The 17,180-nt window shown below is 46.1% G+C and overlaps 1 protein-coding gene across 1 annotated transcript in view; it reads right to left on the bottom strand.

The window, feature by feature from the left end:
- Positions 1-284: 284 nt before the first annotated feature.
- cacna1ha (calcium channel, voltage-dependent, T type, alpha 1H subunit a) overlaps positions 285-17,180 on the bottom strand; it is a gene marked incomplete at its 3' end in the record, with an annotated part of 143,189 nt that continues 126,293 nt past the window's right edge. Inside the window, exons 30-33 of the mRNA XM_084329211.1 lie at positions 14,838-14,962; positions 14,212-14,379; positions 11,823-11,997; positions 285-448 (exon numbers count right to left, since the gene is read on the bottom strand). Coding sequence (XP_084185337.1) covers positions 285-448; positions 11,823-11,997; positions 14,212-14,379; positions 14,838-14,962 — 632 coding nt within the window. The remainder of the gene's footprint in view (positions 449-11,822; positions 11,998-14,211; positions 14,380-14,837; positions 14,963-17,180) is intronic.

Raw genomic sequence — 17,180 nt, 5'->3', positions numbered from 1 at the left:
TGTGTGTGTGTGTGTGTGTGTGTGTGTGTGTGTGTGTGTGTATGTGTGTGTGTGTGTTCGATGTGATGTCCGGTGTGCGTGTGTGTTGGCGTCAGTGTGTGTGTGTGTGTGTGTGTGTGTGTGTGTGTGTGTGTGTGTGTGTGTGTGTGTGTGTGTGTGTGTGTGTGTGTGTGTGTGTGTGTGTGTGTGTGTGTGTGTGTGTGTGTGTGTGTGTGTGTGTTGGAGTGTGTTTGCAGCATCAGAAGGCGTCCTGCCCCTCAGCTGCAGTCGGCCGGCTCCGGAGGTTAAGCTGCTTGTAGGAGGCAGATCTCGATGCAGTGGCAGCGCTGGTCGTCAGGGTAACCAGATGTCAGCTGCGGCTTGTCCAGGAAGCCTTGCGTCTCGACGCAGAAGCCCTTCTGAAAGTCGCGGTCCTTCAGACCCGCCCCCAGCAGGCTGGGCGCACTCCCTCGTGGGGAGGAGTCAAGGGAGGCGTTTAGGGAGGGGCGGAGTGGCTGCGACTGCAAGCCATATCCAGCAAACCAGCCAATGGAGTTTCAGAGGCTATAAAAGTACAGAAAGTATAAAGTGAGTGCATGCATAGCTCCCGTTAAACCTAACCAATAAAATGTAATATGTCTCGGAATTTTTTTATAAACATATTTATTGAATGAACACAGTACAAATGCAACGGTTACTTACAATACAAAGGCGCTTATTATATGTCCTTTTATCGCGCTGTAGACAGCGTGACAACTGTAGACAACAGTTACAATGTTACTACTAAACATAAACACACCATCACCACCACTAATATCTTTGAGATTTTAATTTTTTTTCATTAGAACTGAATGTATCGAGTTAAATAACACATTTTAAATTTCAATTATTAAAATAAACTGTACATTAAATGATAAAACTATAAACAATATAATTAACATTAACAAAATAATGTGTGCATTTTGTGTCAGTATATCAGTTATGCATTTGTCTTCCAAATTTAACCCGACATGTATTTGCATGTTAAGTGCAGTCAATTTGAATTGATCAGAGCCAAATTAATTGCAATGTGTTTCAATATTTTCCCTGTTAATGTTTTTACACTCCCATAAATAGTGCAGTTTTACACCTACAGGCATCTATTGTGTTATTGGGAGCCATATTCAACCAGACAGACAACATTTGTGATCATTAACCACTTCCTTAACAGATCGGCTTGGGAACATTCACTTCTGTTTCAACAATGAAATGGGACCCTTTGAGCAGCCTTAAAATAGGACACGCCTTGACTTCCTTGCTGCAAAATCATCAATAATGTCATCATATCAAAGCTTGCTAGACACATCTCTGTTAATACTCATCATAGCCAGGCCATTGAGACGTTCCATTGTAGACCTCAAGTATGTTTTAATGAGCTTCAATTTTGAGAAGCTCCTCTCTGCAGAAGCTACAGTCACTGGAGAAGTGGCAGCAATTCTGAGGGCCACCCACATATTTGGGTAAATTTCTTTCAGTTTATTCTCTGGATAAAAGTTCCAGGGTGGTCATGTTGGCCTTAGGAAAATCTGGAAAATTTTGCCTTTCCAATGCAAGTTCTTTTCCATCCAGGTCTGACTGGCCATTGCAGGTGAGGGAGTTACTTAGTGCTGCACACGGCTGTTATATTATCGTATAGCTTACGCTCTGCACTCTAGTGGAACATATAACGTTAACGTGGAACATAGAACGTATAAACAATATAGTAGTGAAAATGGGAAGAGGGATTTCTGTTGTTAAAAGATGTGCTCATTTGTTACCACTAAATTCTATCAAACAGGTAATTCAAGCTCTGGTTTTGTCAAATCTTGACTATTGTCCTGCAGTATGGTCGAATGTAACGACGAATAAACTGAAAGAATTACAAATGGTACAAAACAAAGCAGCACGTATAGCGCTTCGCTGTGAGTACAGAACTAATGTTGCAGCGATGCACAGTTGTTTAACTTGGTTACTTGTCAAACATAAATTACTCTGCTCACTCCTTGTATTCACTAGGAATATTCTTGTTACAAAGATCCCCTCAATTTTATATAACAATTTATCTATAAGTCTTGACAGACACAACCATTCCACCAGACATGCTTCTGCACGAGGTTTTACACTTCCAAAAGTGAGGTCGAATGCAATGAAGCGAACAGTCATGTTCCGTGGTATGCAGGAATGGAACTCTCTTCCCAGACATGTTAAGCAGGAGAGTTTCAAGTTCAAGTTTCTTTAATAGTTGTCATACAGAAGTACAGAATACTTTCATACAAAATGCTTCTTACTGTTACGCTCCAGAGACTGTGCTAGACAAGATAGTATCAAATAACATAGTATAGCATGTAATTTAGAAGAAGAAAATGAGGTCACAGTGTTCGGTATAGACATATGTACAATGTTCTGAGTTACCATATAATATACAATACTATGCAGTGTACTAATGTACAGTACTATATAGTGCAAAGCGGAAATGGGATGAGGTACAATTTAGGTACAATTTACAGTAAGGTGTACGAGTTGTAGTGCAATAGTAAATGTCGTTTCAAAATCGTGGTAAAACAACATTTTCAACCAAAGAAATTGACATTCCCTAATAGATTGTGTGTACGTAAATGAAAATGTATGTGTCTGATAAAGGGATAGGTATATATGGATGAAAAGGCATGTGTCTGATAGGGATATATTATTAAAATATTGTATAATTGGCTGATATGAACATAGATAATGTATGTAAAAGCTAAATAGTATATTATGCTGTATTGTATTATGAATGAATTATGAGTAGGTATTATTGTATTGTATTATGAATTCATAAGGCGTATATGTTGTTATATTGTATTATGAATTTGATTAGGGTTTTTATTGTTGTTTTAATTGTCTGTATGACATGTAAATGTTGTGAGTGTATAAGTCTGTAACTGTATTTTATGTGTTATGGACCCCAGGAAGAATAGCCCCAGCACTGCTGTGGCTAATGGGGATCCAAATAAACTTAAACTTAAATCCCTTTATCCAATCTAACACTCAATAATTTTTCTCCACATGTACACACCCATCCGCCTGGCCACACCCACATCCGCTCCTCTACATAAGCGGGGTCGTGGCCATACTAACAGCTCCTTCCCTATTTTCACCACCATAAAAGTGACTGTATACACCACTTTGAGTTTAGTGCCGAAATAGTTGTTGGAAAAGGACCTACGTTGACATTGTATCTTTGTTTTTCTCTCTCTCACAATTTGACGAGAAAAACGAAGAGATAATGTTTGCACCGTCGGAGGGTCTAGACCAGGGGTGCCCAACCGTTTTTGAACCAAGATCTACTTTTTAATTTACCACCTAGCCGAGAGCTACCAGCCAAAATTGTATATTGTAAGCCATCATTTGAGGCTTTATAAAAGCAGCATAATGAACACAAATCTGTCAGTGCCGAGTCCGACCTCATCTTAAATAACAAACAGCATTGCATGTTGTAGTTAACAAGGAGAGGCAGAGTTGATTTTCCAAAAAAAAAAAAAAAAAAAAATAAATTATAATCAAATTTTATTAATCGAGATCTACTTGAAATCAGCCCGCGATCTACCTGTCGATCGCGATCGACTGGTTGGGCACCACTGGTCTAGACGCTCGCAACGTCACCCTTCACCAGCGCTTCACTATCGCCGCGTCCTCCGTGCGTCATGGGGCGTCTCTGGCTCCGCGGTCGTGGCAGCCAGATGCGCCTGGGCGGCGCCCGGTGGTGAGTGGTGTGAGATGACTCTTCGCCTCGGCTCGCTCTCGTCGTAAGGCGGCGAGCAGCAGGGGCGAACGGCCTGGCTTTAGTGTTGCGCTGGAGCCGGACGAGAGTTCTCTTGCCTCTTCTCCATTTCCGATGGAGACTGAGGATTACATGGAGGGGGCGAGAGCTCTCTTGTTCGAAGCCCCAGTAGAGACGTATCACTCTCCCCCTCGGGGAGTGGCAGGGAGTGTTGCGTCTCCTTGGGGTCCCTTGTACTCCAGGGTTGGGTTAGAACCTCCGACCCCGAGACAAGATGCCCAGCTATCTGCCGCGTCGGACGTTGGTGTACGTGAGGGACGCGAGTGACGTGGAGGGAGGTACGCAAGGGGAGTTGCTTGCCTTGTTCCCCGAGCTCATGGCGGCCGCCACAGCCGCTAATGGCGTGGCATTGCCGCAGCCACTGCCAGCACCTGTTCCTGATGACATGATAGGTCATCTCTGGCAACGTCGTCCTGTGAGAGAGATGGGCGTTGTCTGCCCATTCTTCCCAGCAATGGAGGCCTACGTGACACAGGGACAGGTAATCTCCCGCATTGTTGGCCTTACCCCCGCCTACGTGCCAGTCACGCGGGTGGTGGGTTTGGTACAGGGGCTAAAGGACGGGGTGCCTCGACTTGATAGCGCGATGGCATCCATACTTTGTCCCGAAATGGTGTGGGAGCCGTTAAGAAAGCCGGTTCCCCAGGGGAAATCGGCTAGGCAGTTGGCTAATTGGAGTGACCAGGTGTACATCGCCGCGACTCAGAGCCTAGCTGCTACCTCCAACATCGCGCAGCTAGCGCGCTACTTGTCGGGGCTGATGGCAGGCGGGTCGGTATTGGATGACCATCAACGATACCTTCACGCCCAGGCGGCTGGAGCCATCCTTCACCTAACCCAGCTGCAGGCGATAGCCGCCAGGAAGGAGCGCGCCCTGGCCACTCTCTCCCAGCGCCATCTTTGGCTGGAGCAGGCGCGGGTGCCAGAACAGAGGAGGATTCCACTGCTCACGGCCCCCCTCTCCGATGCTGGGCTATTCGGGTCGGCCATGCAGCAGATGACGGCAGCCTGCAGGGAGATGGGGGAGGAGCGCTCCGTGCTCCAGCCCCATTTCCCCCGACCTGATGCCACCGGTGATGTCCGGAAGAAACAACGCCGGCAGAGGAACGCGACCGTTGCCTCTGCCACCACCGCCGCCGCTGCTGGACCTTCGGCGAAGAAGGCCAGGAGTGGAGGGAGTGCCTCGTCCGCTGCAGCCAGCCGCGCCATGCCCGGAGGGAACGGTAGGGATCGTCGTGACCAGGCTCCCCAGAACCTGTGTTTGCTTAGGGAGTAGGACAGTTTTCTTGAAAATTGTTTTTCTGGTCGCTATACATGTGTGCTTAGCAAGGCCTGTGGCTAGCACTCGGTCGAAAGACTTGTCTTCCCTCATCATGAAGAAGACGGTGTTCTTCTTGCAGTAGTAAGAGTGAACTTTACCTTTTTTATCTGAGGGGGTTGTGTGTATTCTGTTACGTTTGGGAAACATGGCATTGAGTCCACAACTAGGTTAGAGTGTTAGCCTGCAGAAGTAATCACATATCGGTGCTGGCGGGACAAAACCTCATAACTCCAAAAACCCAACTTTTCAGCAGATGAAAAAAACTAACACAGATTTGAGGGCAAATAGAGTTACGAGGTTTAGACAGATGATTGGTTTAATGCTTTCCCATTGTGTAGACTTTGTAAAACCACACACACATGGAGGATGATCTACTAGTTGTTAAAAAATATATAAAAAAAAAATAAAAAAATATGGAGTTATACGGTTTTGTCCCGCCAGCAGCGATATGTAGCTTGTACCGAGGTCTTTGACCCTCTCTTTAACGTCTGTTGTTTTCTCTTTACTTGGTGAAGTATGAAACGAGTTTTATCGTATGTGGCTGGCGTGCAATGGTTGAGCTTATCCTAGAGGATATACGCTTTTTTATGTAGCATGCTAGATAACTGGTATCATGCGCTGCTTGTTATTTTCATCGTATCCGGGGGGTATGGGGTCATGGGGGGTGAACTGATAAACCCCTCCCCCCTTTTTACTGATTGGCCAGGGGGTTGGACCTCCTGTTCTTCGGTCTTCCTGTCACGCTGTCGGGTCAGCACGTCACAAGGTGGGGAAAGGGGGGGGGGGGGGAGTTCCCTGGTCCCACGCCATATTTGGGCAGGTGGCTCACGGAATTTCGACGAAATGTATTTATTGTGGACCACTGTCATTGTCAAGATTGAGTGATGCGGTGCGTTGGAAACTGTTGTTTTCTGCTCTGCTCTCTATTTGCATATGTGTTGAGCTTTTGGTCACGTAGCTCAATGTTTACATATATCTTTTTAATTAGTACTCATGTGGGAGGTCTCTCTGGGGGTTCCCTGTCTCCTCTCTTTTATACAGAGCGTGTTGACAGGGTTTTTTCCCTCAGACGCGTCATATGGGACCCATAGCTGTGTCTTTTGGCCAGCTTCCTGCCGCTCGTCCCAGGCGGCGTGGAGGGAACGTTATCTTGTTTCTTGTTAGAATTACCATTGATGTGTTTTTGGGTCTCGACGTGTACATAGCGATGGCCCTGGGTGCTTTCAGTGTGGAACCACGCATGGGCTGGCGCGCCTTGGTTGCTCATTTGTAAAAACGGTGTTTTTTTATACGAGCGACTGAGATGGAGATTTGATCTCTTCCGAGCGCCAGTGTACTAGGTTAGTCTCGACGACTCATGCTCATCTCTGGGGGGATATGACGGAGTAGATCAAAGCATTGGCGGAGGGGTCTCACGCCCATGGGGTGGGCCACCGGGTACGGTGCGTTCGTGTTCTGACCGTCTTGGTGGCGCCCTCTGTGATGTTTTAGATCGACACGCGTACCTACCCCCCTCTTAGGACTGGGGATGGTGGCGTGACTAGGACACGGGACTGGTTCTGGTCGCGCCGGACCAGGTCAGTTAACCTGTTGTCCGCCGGGGCGCAGATCTGCTGTTCTGGTACCCTGAAGGACTTTGTGCTTTTTTGGGGGGAAAATGCCGGGTTGGCCCGGGCGTCGTGGGGATTGATGTTATGGATGTGTGTGTCGTAGGTATGTCACTACGAGTTATCCTTCGCAGTGTGCTTGGTCCATATTGTGTTGTACCTTGCACTGTGCTACGGGGCCTGGTCCTTCTCCATTCATTTTCGCCCCTCCCTGCTGGGCAGGGCTGGGAGGGGGCTGTCGAGGAGGTTTTCTATTGAACCCCTCTGGCATCCCTGTGTACGTCCCGGTCCGCCGGGCCCAGGTCTGGACTCGTTCTCGTCGACCTGTTGGCCTGGGTTAACCCCTTCTTGAAAACGGAAACACTTGTACTGCGTGTATAGCCAGTGTATACGCGCAGTTGTGTTTCAGAGTTTTTTTCTTGGGTGGTTAAGGGAACAACCGCATCCTGTTAAACTAAACATAGGGGGGTGGTTGGTTCCTCCTCCACGCTCCGCTGCTACGGCCTTGCCACAGGGTTGGGTTCTTGACCTTTGACCCTGTGATGTTAGGGGCTGTAACAGGGTTTTTTCCCTTCCCGTTCGTTCCCTAGTGGCATGTGGGATGCGCGCCTGAGTGGTCGCGGGTCCTTCTGTGTGAAGGTAAGTCCCACGATCTGCTCACCCTGTGCGATGAGGTGCTAAACCCTCTTCGCACAGTCAGATCCGATTCCCTCCCGTCCCCCTCTAGGGGGGTCCGGGGGCTCGGGTCCTCCCCGGTTCTGAAGGTTGTGGGGGGCCTCAGCGGGTACATTTGTCAAACTTCCGCTCTGCTCAGCTCCTGTGTTCCACTAGAGTGCAGAGCGTAAGCTATACGATAATATAACATACGGTTATCCTATAACCATAGCTATATGAGTATAGCGAGCGCTCTGCACTGACTCACTGAGGACCCCGTGGTCTTCACCTTCGGTGGTGAAAGACTTGGGAAGGAGCTGTTAGTATGGCCACGACCCCGCTTATGTAGAGGAGCGGATGTGGGTGTGGCCAGGCGGATGGATGTGTACATGTGGAGAAGAATTATTCTGTGTTAGATTGGATAAAGGGATAGTTCCACTAGAGTGCAGAGCGCTCGTTATACTCATATAACTATGGTTATAGGATAACCGTATGTTTCTGCTCCTCAGTGGAACGATTAGGGAAGTTGATAAGCAACCCAAACTTGCTCTCAACTTCACTTAAGGTCTGAAATCGCTCAGGCAGTGATCCAATGGAGACATCCACAACCTGGTTGAAGAAGTGCTTCTTCAATCCGGTGCTTCTGTAGCTGATCTAGATGCTTCATATCTGATACCAGCCTGATATCTGATACTAGCCTTGTACCAGCCTGATATCTGATACTAGCCTTGTACCAGCCTGATATCTGATACTAGCCTTGTACCAGCCTGATATCTGATACTAGCCTCTATGCCTGTACGTCACACAGCCTGAAACACACTGCTACACAGAGCTGACTGTACATTACACAGCCTGAAACACACTCCTACACAGAGCTGCCTCTACGCCTGTACGTCACATAGCCTGAAACACACTCCTACACAGAGCTGCCTCTACGCCTGTACGTCACACAGCCTGAAACACACTCCTACACAGAGCTGCCTCTACGCCTGTACGTCACACAGCCTGAAACACACTCCTACACAGAGCTGCCTCTACGCCTGTACGTCACACAGCCTGAAACAGACTGGTGATGTTAAGATTCACAGATTCGCATCGGTGCACCGGCATAAACTTTCATGATGCGAGTGCACCGGTGGAATAAGTGCGCATCGGCTAGAATTCAGGTTGAACTCGCGATGCATCTGTTGTTAGCGTCTTTGCATCGGTCAAAACCGATTAATTCATATAATTTCGTCTCATCCACTTCTGTCAGCAGTGCACTGCACAGTCACAGCAGATACTATCTTTGCTTCGCTACTACAGAAGGCGAGGCGTCACAGTTATCAACAAACAGTGGAAGTCGAGGAGGAGACATGAATTGAATTGATCAACTGGCTAACGTTAGTAGCTGCTGGCTAACGTTAGCCAGTTAGCCGTTCAGCTAACGATAAACTACAGTATCTAACTAACTAACGTGACTCTGCAACACCAGTTCCACTAGTGAGGTATATTGACAACGCTTGACAACAGGTTTTTTTTTTGCGCCCCCTCCAGCCATTGGCGCCCTAGGCGATCGCCTAGCTCGCCTATGCATAGAAATGGCCCTGCACCTGCGTATTGTACTAAATGCCAGACAGTTGTTGGAGCAGGAGAAAAAGGCTACAGTCCAGTGTGTAATTTACGAGAGAGCACAGGTCGGTTCTTTATAAACGGGCGTTTATTATCTTGGGATCATCATCACAACTCCTCATCCCTCTCACGCCATGAGAACTATATTTATTGAATGAACACAGTACAAATGCAACGGTTACACAAAGGTGCTTATTATATGTCCTTTTATCGTGCTGTATAGACAGCGTGAGCCCACGCACCTCTCTGTCTGGCTTGTGCACGCGACAAATACCTCCTGCGCATACAGGAGACAAACAGCGTCTAACCTGACTGCATAAACGCAACGTTCAGAAAAGTGAAATGAAACTAAATCGTTTTGTCTCTAATGTAACCGCAGCCTTAGTCTCTGACTGGTTGGCCACCCCTGGCTTAGATAATGGAGAGGTTCTAGAAGGGTTGTTACTTTCTGGCCAAGCATAATTTCTTATCCATAGTATTCCATTTTGTCGGCATGTGATTGTAATGAATCTAATTGACTTATCTCAAACCCTGCCCTCTTTTTGTCAGAGGGAAGCGGCCGTGATTGGAGGATCAAGAAATTGGAGGATCAAGAAATCAAGAGGGGGGGGGCTTGAGGTAGGTCAATCGAATAGTCAGCCATTCCAGAGCTGAGTGGATGAACCTGTATGAACCCTGATGAGGTTCAGACCTGATAGTTTATCCACTACAGTCAGTCAGTCAGTCAGTCAGTACCTTTGGACAGAGCTGGGCCTGTCCACAGCCTGGCCACAACAAGCCACTAGAACTTAGGCTGTAGATAAAAAGTTATTATAGACTGGTTGTCAACTTGAAACCATCTATACATGAAAAATTATTTACATTTTAAACATATTATGGATTGAATACATTTAACTTTCAGTCACATGTTGAATTATGCAACAGCTAAATGTTTTAAATGTATGTTGAAGTGGAAAATATATTTAATTTACATATTGTGTTTGAAGTGTTTGCTTTCTTAGCCCTCACGAATTTAACCAAAATAGACCTGTTCGGGATTGAGTCTTTAATATATACTGTATACACTTGAAATATCTCTTGTTAGTCTACATCTGTACATTAGTATAATAACGATTCAATTCAAATGTCAGGTGTTTTTAATTTAACTCTTGTTAAGAACTGAAAACAGAGGCTTTACATTATCTTACTCCATGCGTGCGTGCGTGCGTGCGTGCGTGCGTGCGTGCGTGCGTGTGTGTGTGTGTGTGAGATACACATTGGGTCTCATTCCCGAACGGATTTACGACAAGAAATTAGCTCTCAGGCAGATTTCAGCCAATTTAAGACATATTAGGGCTGAAAGAGAGATTCCCCAAATGTCCCTGAGATTGGATTCGGCCGTGGCTGAGAGCAGAATTTAAGAGTGCTGAGGAGCACACTTATGATTGATTGATTGATTGAAAATTGTATTAACTTGACAGACTGTGTTCTCCATGTTCTTAATGGCTTTATTTGGGAGGAATCATAGTGATTTAGATTTTGTTTAGTTATTTATTTTGTTTGTATTCATTTACATGTTCGAAATAAAGATTTCAAATCAAATCAAATCAAATATGACAATATTTGTACGATAAGAAATTACGCGGATGTCGGAAAAATAAATAATATGGATTCATCTGATCACAAGGCAGCTGGATTAACCATATCTGAACCAGTTATTTTGGATGGACAGATATTCAAACACAAGTATGCAATTATTGTGAAATGATTGAAAATAATAATTATTTAATGCCTTCTGTGGAATTTGTATTTCTTATTTGTTACATATCTGTTTTATTGATTAATTATACATTTGAAAGCATGCCGGTTATAGCCAACATGCAATATATGGGACAGACATTTGTTTGATATAGCTATAACTTGCATTCCTTCAAATATATCATTAATCAATCAAACAGATATTGAAATACACTATGTAGCCTACTACACCAACACTGCAAATGACAGTGGATGAATAAATAAATAAGAACTAAAGCTAATCGAGTGGAAATAGACTGCATTAATATTCCATAAGTCTTGTGTGCACCAGTATTGCCTATGTGTCTAATGAATGAACAGTAGGCTTATATTATTCTAGTTACTTGTTTCATTAGGATTTAGTAGATACTATATATATGCTCTGCCTTATACAGTAAGTACAGTACACATATTAAGGCTGCCAGAGTTGGGCAGCGGACTGGTGGACTGTACTATGGCGCAGTATCTGCGATCTCCTAATAAAACAAGTAATTAGAATAATATAAGCCTACTGCGTTCATTCATTACGCACGTAGACTAAACAGTACTGCGAGCGTGTGTGTGTGTGTGTGTGTGTGTAGGGGGGGGGTATGCGCACTGCGGCAGGTGGTCACGAGTAGTAGCCTGTATTCTGTATAATGATGACAATACATTAATCTAATCTCATTTTGATCGGTAACAAAGCGCTTCCGCCACCATTTTCACACAGCTGCATCATTAGTTGCATTTAACGAGCTGAACAGGTGTCTAAACTTTAGACTTTTCTCGATTTCATTTGCACACGGCACAGAGCCTGCCTTATAAGGAGCTCTGGAGGCGTTGTTTTGTATGCAAATGACCTAGACGGCAACACGCGTTCATGTTTCAGAGCGGTGACATTCCTCATCGCGGGCATCTCAGCTGTGATAGTTTGAGCCACTTAAGACATCTTCGCCACGCGTTGGGGCATCACAGTGAACTTGTCGTCGATTCTTCCAAGAGAACTCTTTGGAAAATATTGGGGAATGAGACCCATTGACTGTGAAAGGATAAATACCTGAGTGCTGGTGTTGGGGGCTGACGTCCACCTCCTCCAGAGGGTAGGGTGTGCTAGCGGCCCTTACAAGCTGGAACATGTAGCTGTCGTTGGGTAGAGAGTGCATACTGGATACGGACATCTTCCTGGGAGACAGTAGGTCCTGATCACCGCTCTGCACCACCACCTCCTCGTCCTGTAGGGGGAGACAAAGATCACAATGTGGCATCATTGCCGGGGACCGTAGCATGTAGGCAGGTACAGTACTACTACAATACTACTGCAGCCAGGGTTCCTACTGAAATATATTACTCAAGTAGAAGTACTCCCAGCACCGTACTGGCAGCACCGCTCCAACATCTTTTCAACCTCTCCCTGAGGCTGGAGAGGGTGCCCCAGCTCTGGAAGACCTCCTGCATTGTCCCGGTGCCCAAGAAGGGACAACCCAGCACCCTCAACGACTACAGGCCAGTCGCTCTGACGTCACACGTCATGAAGACGTTTGAGAGACTGGTCCTGCAACACCTCAAGCCCCTGGTGCGTGACTCCCTCGACCCCCTGCAGTTTGCATACCAGGCAAACATCGGGGTGGAGGACGCCATCATCTACATGCTCCACAGAGCATACACGCACCTGGAGAAGCCGCGCAGCTCAGGATTATGTTCTTTGATTTCTCCAGCGCCTTCAACACCATCCAGCCATCACTGCTAGCGGAGAAGCTCTCCGCGATGCAGCTGGAGCACGGCTTGGTGGCCTGGATCAAGGACTACCTCACTGAGAGGCCGTAGTACATCAGACTAAAGGACAGTCAGTCTGACGTACTGGTGAGCAATACCGGCGCCCCCCAAGGAACTGTGCTGTCACGCTTCCTCTTCACCCTCTACACCTCAGACTTCTGCCGCAACTCAAGCGGGTGCCACCTGCAGAAGTTCTCAGACGACTCCTCCATCGTAAGCTACATCACCGACGATGATGAGGAGGAGTACAGAGCCCTGGTGGAGAGCTTTGTGGGGTGGAGCGACAGCAACCACCTCCAACTCAACACCAGTAAGACCAAGGAGCTGGTGGTGGACTTCCGGAGGGGCAAGAAGAGGCCCCCCCCGATTCCCATCACCATCCGAGGGGTGGAGGTGGAGGTGGTGGACTCATATAAGTTCCTTGGGGTACACCTGAACAATAAACTGGACTGGTCGGATAACACAGAGGCCCTCTACAGGAAGGGACAGAGCAGGCTGTTCTTCCTGAGGAGACTCAGGTCCTTCAACGTGTGCAACAGACTGCTGCAGTCATTTTACCAGTCTGTAGTGGCCAGCGTCCTCTTCTATGCTGTGGCATGCTGGGGAGGCTACATCAACTCAAGGGACACCAACAAGCTCAACAAGCTGGTGAGGAAGGCTAGCTCCGTGGTGGGAGTTGAGCTACCTAGACTAGAGGTGATGGCAGAGAGGGGGATGATAAGGAAGCTGGCTGCCATCATGGAGAACCCCTACCACCCCCTCTACGACGAGCTAGTCAAGATGAGAAGCTGGTTCAGCCACAGACTCATACCCCCCGACACTCAACTAACCGCCTTGGACAGTCCTTCATACCAGCGGCCATCAGGCTCCACAACAGTGGGCAGCGACTAGCATCCTCCAGGCTCCACAACAGGGGGCAGCGATTATCGGATCTTCCTGAAATCAACGCTAGATCATAATTATTATCCTTCCTTGTGCACGCATGACATTTTATTTAGACCGGCGTGCCCCCCACCCCCCCCCCCCCCTCCTCCTACCCAACGGCAAACAGCCACACATACAGACACAGAGACAGCGTCGATCGGCATAGAAATAAATATCCGATCAATGCAAGCTTTTATATATAATGTCCTTACCTGGTCTCTGATGTAATGCAAAAAAAAGAATCCAAATATCTGATCGCCATTCCAGTTATCCACAGCGATCCTGTCTCCGACGTTGTTAGGCATTGCACTTCAACGGCCGGGCGGGGTCAGTAGTCAAAACCATCCCTACAAGCGTGTGTTTTGCCTGAGTGTTTAGGACACTCCTCCCCATGCCGCAGCTCGGTAGAGAAAAGAAACCAACCCGTTTCTAACGGGGTGCATTACTGGCCGAAGGCGTTAGAGGGCGGTATAAGACCATCTGTCAGCTAAGACACATTCAGTACAGCATGCACAAGGTGCCCCGCTGAATTATGAATGGCAATAGCGAATAAAATAAATACTGTGAGAAAAACGTAGATCTACGTTTCCGGCACTCAACGATCGGGCGACAGAAACGTAGTTCTACGTTTTCGGCAAACAATGTGTTAACGCTCTCCGACGAGCAGAAGCCTAGGACCGTGTGCATGTACCTTTATATGTGTGTGTGTGTGTGCGTGTGTGCGTGCGTGCGTGCGTGTGTGTTTGCACCTTGTCGCTCTCCTCCAGGTGCTTCATAAGCATGGCCACCACCACGTTGACCAGCACTAACTGAGCTATGAGTACGAAGGTCACAAAGTAGAGAGGAGACACCAGAGGAAGGTACCATAGACAGTTAGCTGAGTCTGCCGGTGGTGGAGGACACTCACGTAGTGTATCCTGAAGAGAGAGAGAGAGGGGGGTGAGAAGAGAGAGAGAGAGAGAGAGAGAGAGAGAGAGAGAGAGAGAGAGAGAGAGAGAGAGAGAGAGAGAGAGAGAGAGAGAGAGAGAGAGAGAGAGAGAGAGAGAGAGAGAGAGAGAGAGAGAGAGAGAGAGAGAGAGAAAGAGAGAGGGGGGAGAGAGAGAGACGAGGATGAAGAGTTTATAATAAAAGTATTTAAGTGAAATACGGTACTGCTTTGTTGACTTAATTTCAATTTGAGAGAGAGAGAGAGAGAGAGAGAGAGAGAGAGAGAGAGAGAGAGAGAGAGAGAGAGAGAGAGAGAGAAAATGGCATGGAAGGAGAAAGAGGAAAGTAGAGCAGTGATAAAGAGACAGCGAGGGAGGGAGAGACGTAGGAGGAAGGAGAGAGAGGAGAGATTGTGTCAGTGAGGAGGCAATGTGTGTGTGTTGTGTACCTTCATGATTGCATTCCAGTTGTCACCAGTAAACACTTGAAACATGGTGAACAAGGCCATTCCAAAGTGTTCAAACGTAGCATGGTGGGCACGCAGTCCCTCACATGGGTCGTCGTCTGTACACACTGTAACACACACACACACACACACACACACACACACACACACACACACACACACACACACACACACACACACACACACACACACACACACACACACACACACACACACACACACACACACACACACACACACACACACACACACACACACACACACACACACACACACACACACATAGTAAAGTGTTAATCCTGAAGGTTGTCTGTTTGGTGGGTTTGGCGACACCAGTGGCGACTGGTGGTAACTGCAGCTCCACTGCCACCACTTGTCTTGCCAACTTTTATTTATTTATAAAGAAAAGTATTATAATTATAATATTTGTGTACAGGGTGCAAGTTCCCTACACCAGCAGAAAGCTGGGACCCTGTTACACCCCTTCCTGACAGGCAGCGACGCGAGCGAGCGTGATTGCGAAAATGATTAAAATGTATTAGTTTCAATCAGACTATCCTGACCTGCCGCGAGCGACAGCGAACTGAGCGGCAATGTCGTTCCCCCCTCAAATATTCGCTCGCTGAGTCCCGCCCCTAAACACACAGACACACTCGGACACGCGCCGCGTCATATCAGGACAGTGTCGCGCACGATTTCGTCTCCAGTTCGCTCGCTCACTGCCTGTCAGGAACCGGTGTAAGGAATCCTTAGAGATTCAGCTCAAAACTGTATGTCAACATTTTCTGCCTATTTATTAATATGTGATACACATTATGTTTTGAATTTCACCTATTCAAATTAAAAACATTTTGTGTAGAGGGGCTAGAGACATTATAATAAATGTACCCATAATGATAAAACCATGTCTAACAAGTTGCTCCAGCAATTTCTGAATGAATGCCATTACTTACTCAGTTTTGGTGCAAAATCAAACAATTTTGACCACTACAGTATTGACAGTTAGGGATTGGATCATGAGCAGGTTTTTTCCTGAAAATGGTCCCACTTATTGTCAATGCACCTAGGCAGACCATAACTCTCCTGAATGGTCTAGGTCTCTAGTGTCTGGTTGTAAAGTTTCATAAGTTTGTATTAATAAACTTAATGGTCACAATAGGTAATTGTATCCAGTGAGATCAAGTTAAAAAGAAAAAAATAAGAAGAAAAAGAGAAAATTAAATATATATAATAAAAAAATGCTATCACCACATTCAAAGAGCTATTATTGAGACTCATATCATCACGCATGGATATTTGTATGAACCCCTGTTTAATCACTTGTACATTATATATTGCTATTGCACTTTACTGTTACATTTGCAGTCTGGTTAGATGCCAAACTTATTTTCATTGTACTGTACTTGTGCTGTATGATGACAATAGATCTAATCTAATGAATGAATATGAGTGGACTTATTGGATTCAAGAGCAATTCCAAGACTCCAAGATGTATAGGGGCCACACTATGTAGAAATAAAATAATAAGCTAAATAATGTAATTATAAAAAGGCAAACATCACATCCCTGCATGACAATGCACTGCAGGGTTTTGCCCTAAAAACTAAAACATAAAAACTAGGTAATCATGAGTATCAGAGTCAGAATCAGAGAGTCAGAGATTTTACATGTATGGACAAATCCACATTGGAATACAGGTACAGAGCAAACACTGCGTGTCTACAACTAATCCAATACAGGAGCAGAGTATATCATTTCAATAGTGTATTCTAGGGGTGTAAAGGTACACGTATCCATACCGAACCGTTTCAGTGTGTACCGTACCATACCGAACGGCTGTGTACCGAACGAATACAATGGTATGTTAACCACTAACGACCGCCCACCGGGGGCTGTTTTTTTCACAATCTAATATAATTATTATTATAAAAAAAAAAGAAATTACAAGTTGATTATTAATTTCAATATAGAATATTCGTTGACAGCCCTACAAGTACAATTAGTTACTGCACACTACATCACCCCTGAGTGGAACATGGAAAGACAAACTTTCCCCCACTGTACCGAAAACCCGTACCGAACCGTGACTTCAAAACCGAGGTACGTACCGAACCGTGTTTTTTTTTGTACAGTTACACCCCTAGTGTATTCTGTCTGTTGTTTTGACTATTTTGGTTTTCGTAACATCGTCCTCTCAGCTCTGTGGCATTTGCTCGCGACTGGTCTTCAAATGCCGCTTACAGTACCATGTAAACAGGTTTCGATTGCATTAGGTAAACTGTCTTGTACGATACCCATGACTTTCTTCTAGTTTTTCTCAAATGT

The sequence above is a fragment of the Notolepis coatsorum genome (genome assembly GCF_963971535.1).
Source record: "Notolepis coatsorum genome assembly, chromosome: 14".
Classification (NCBI taxonomy): Eukaryota; Metazoa; Chordata; class Actinopteri; order Aulopiformes; family Paralepididae; genus Notolepis; species Notolepis coatsorum.
This window is presented reverse-complemented; position numbering and strand designations above follow the sequence as displayed.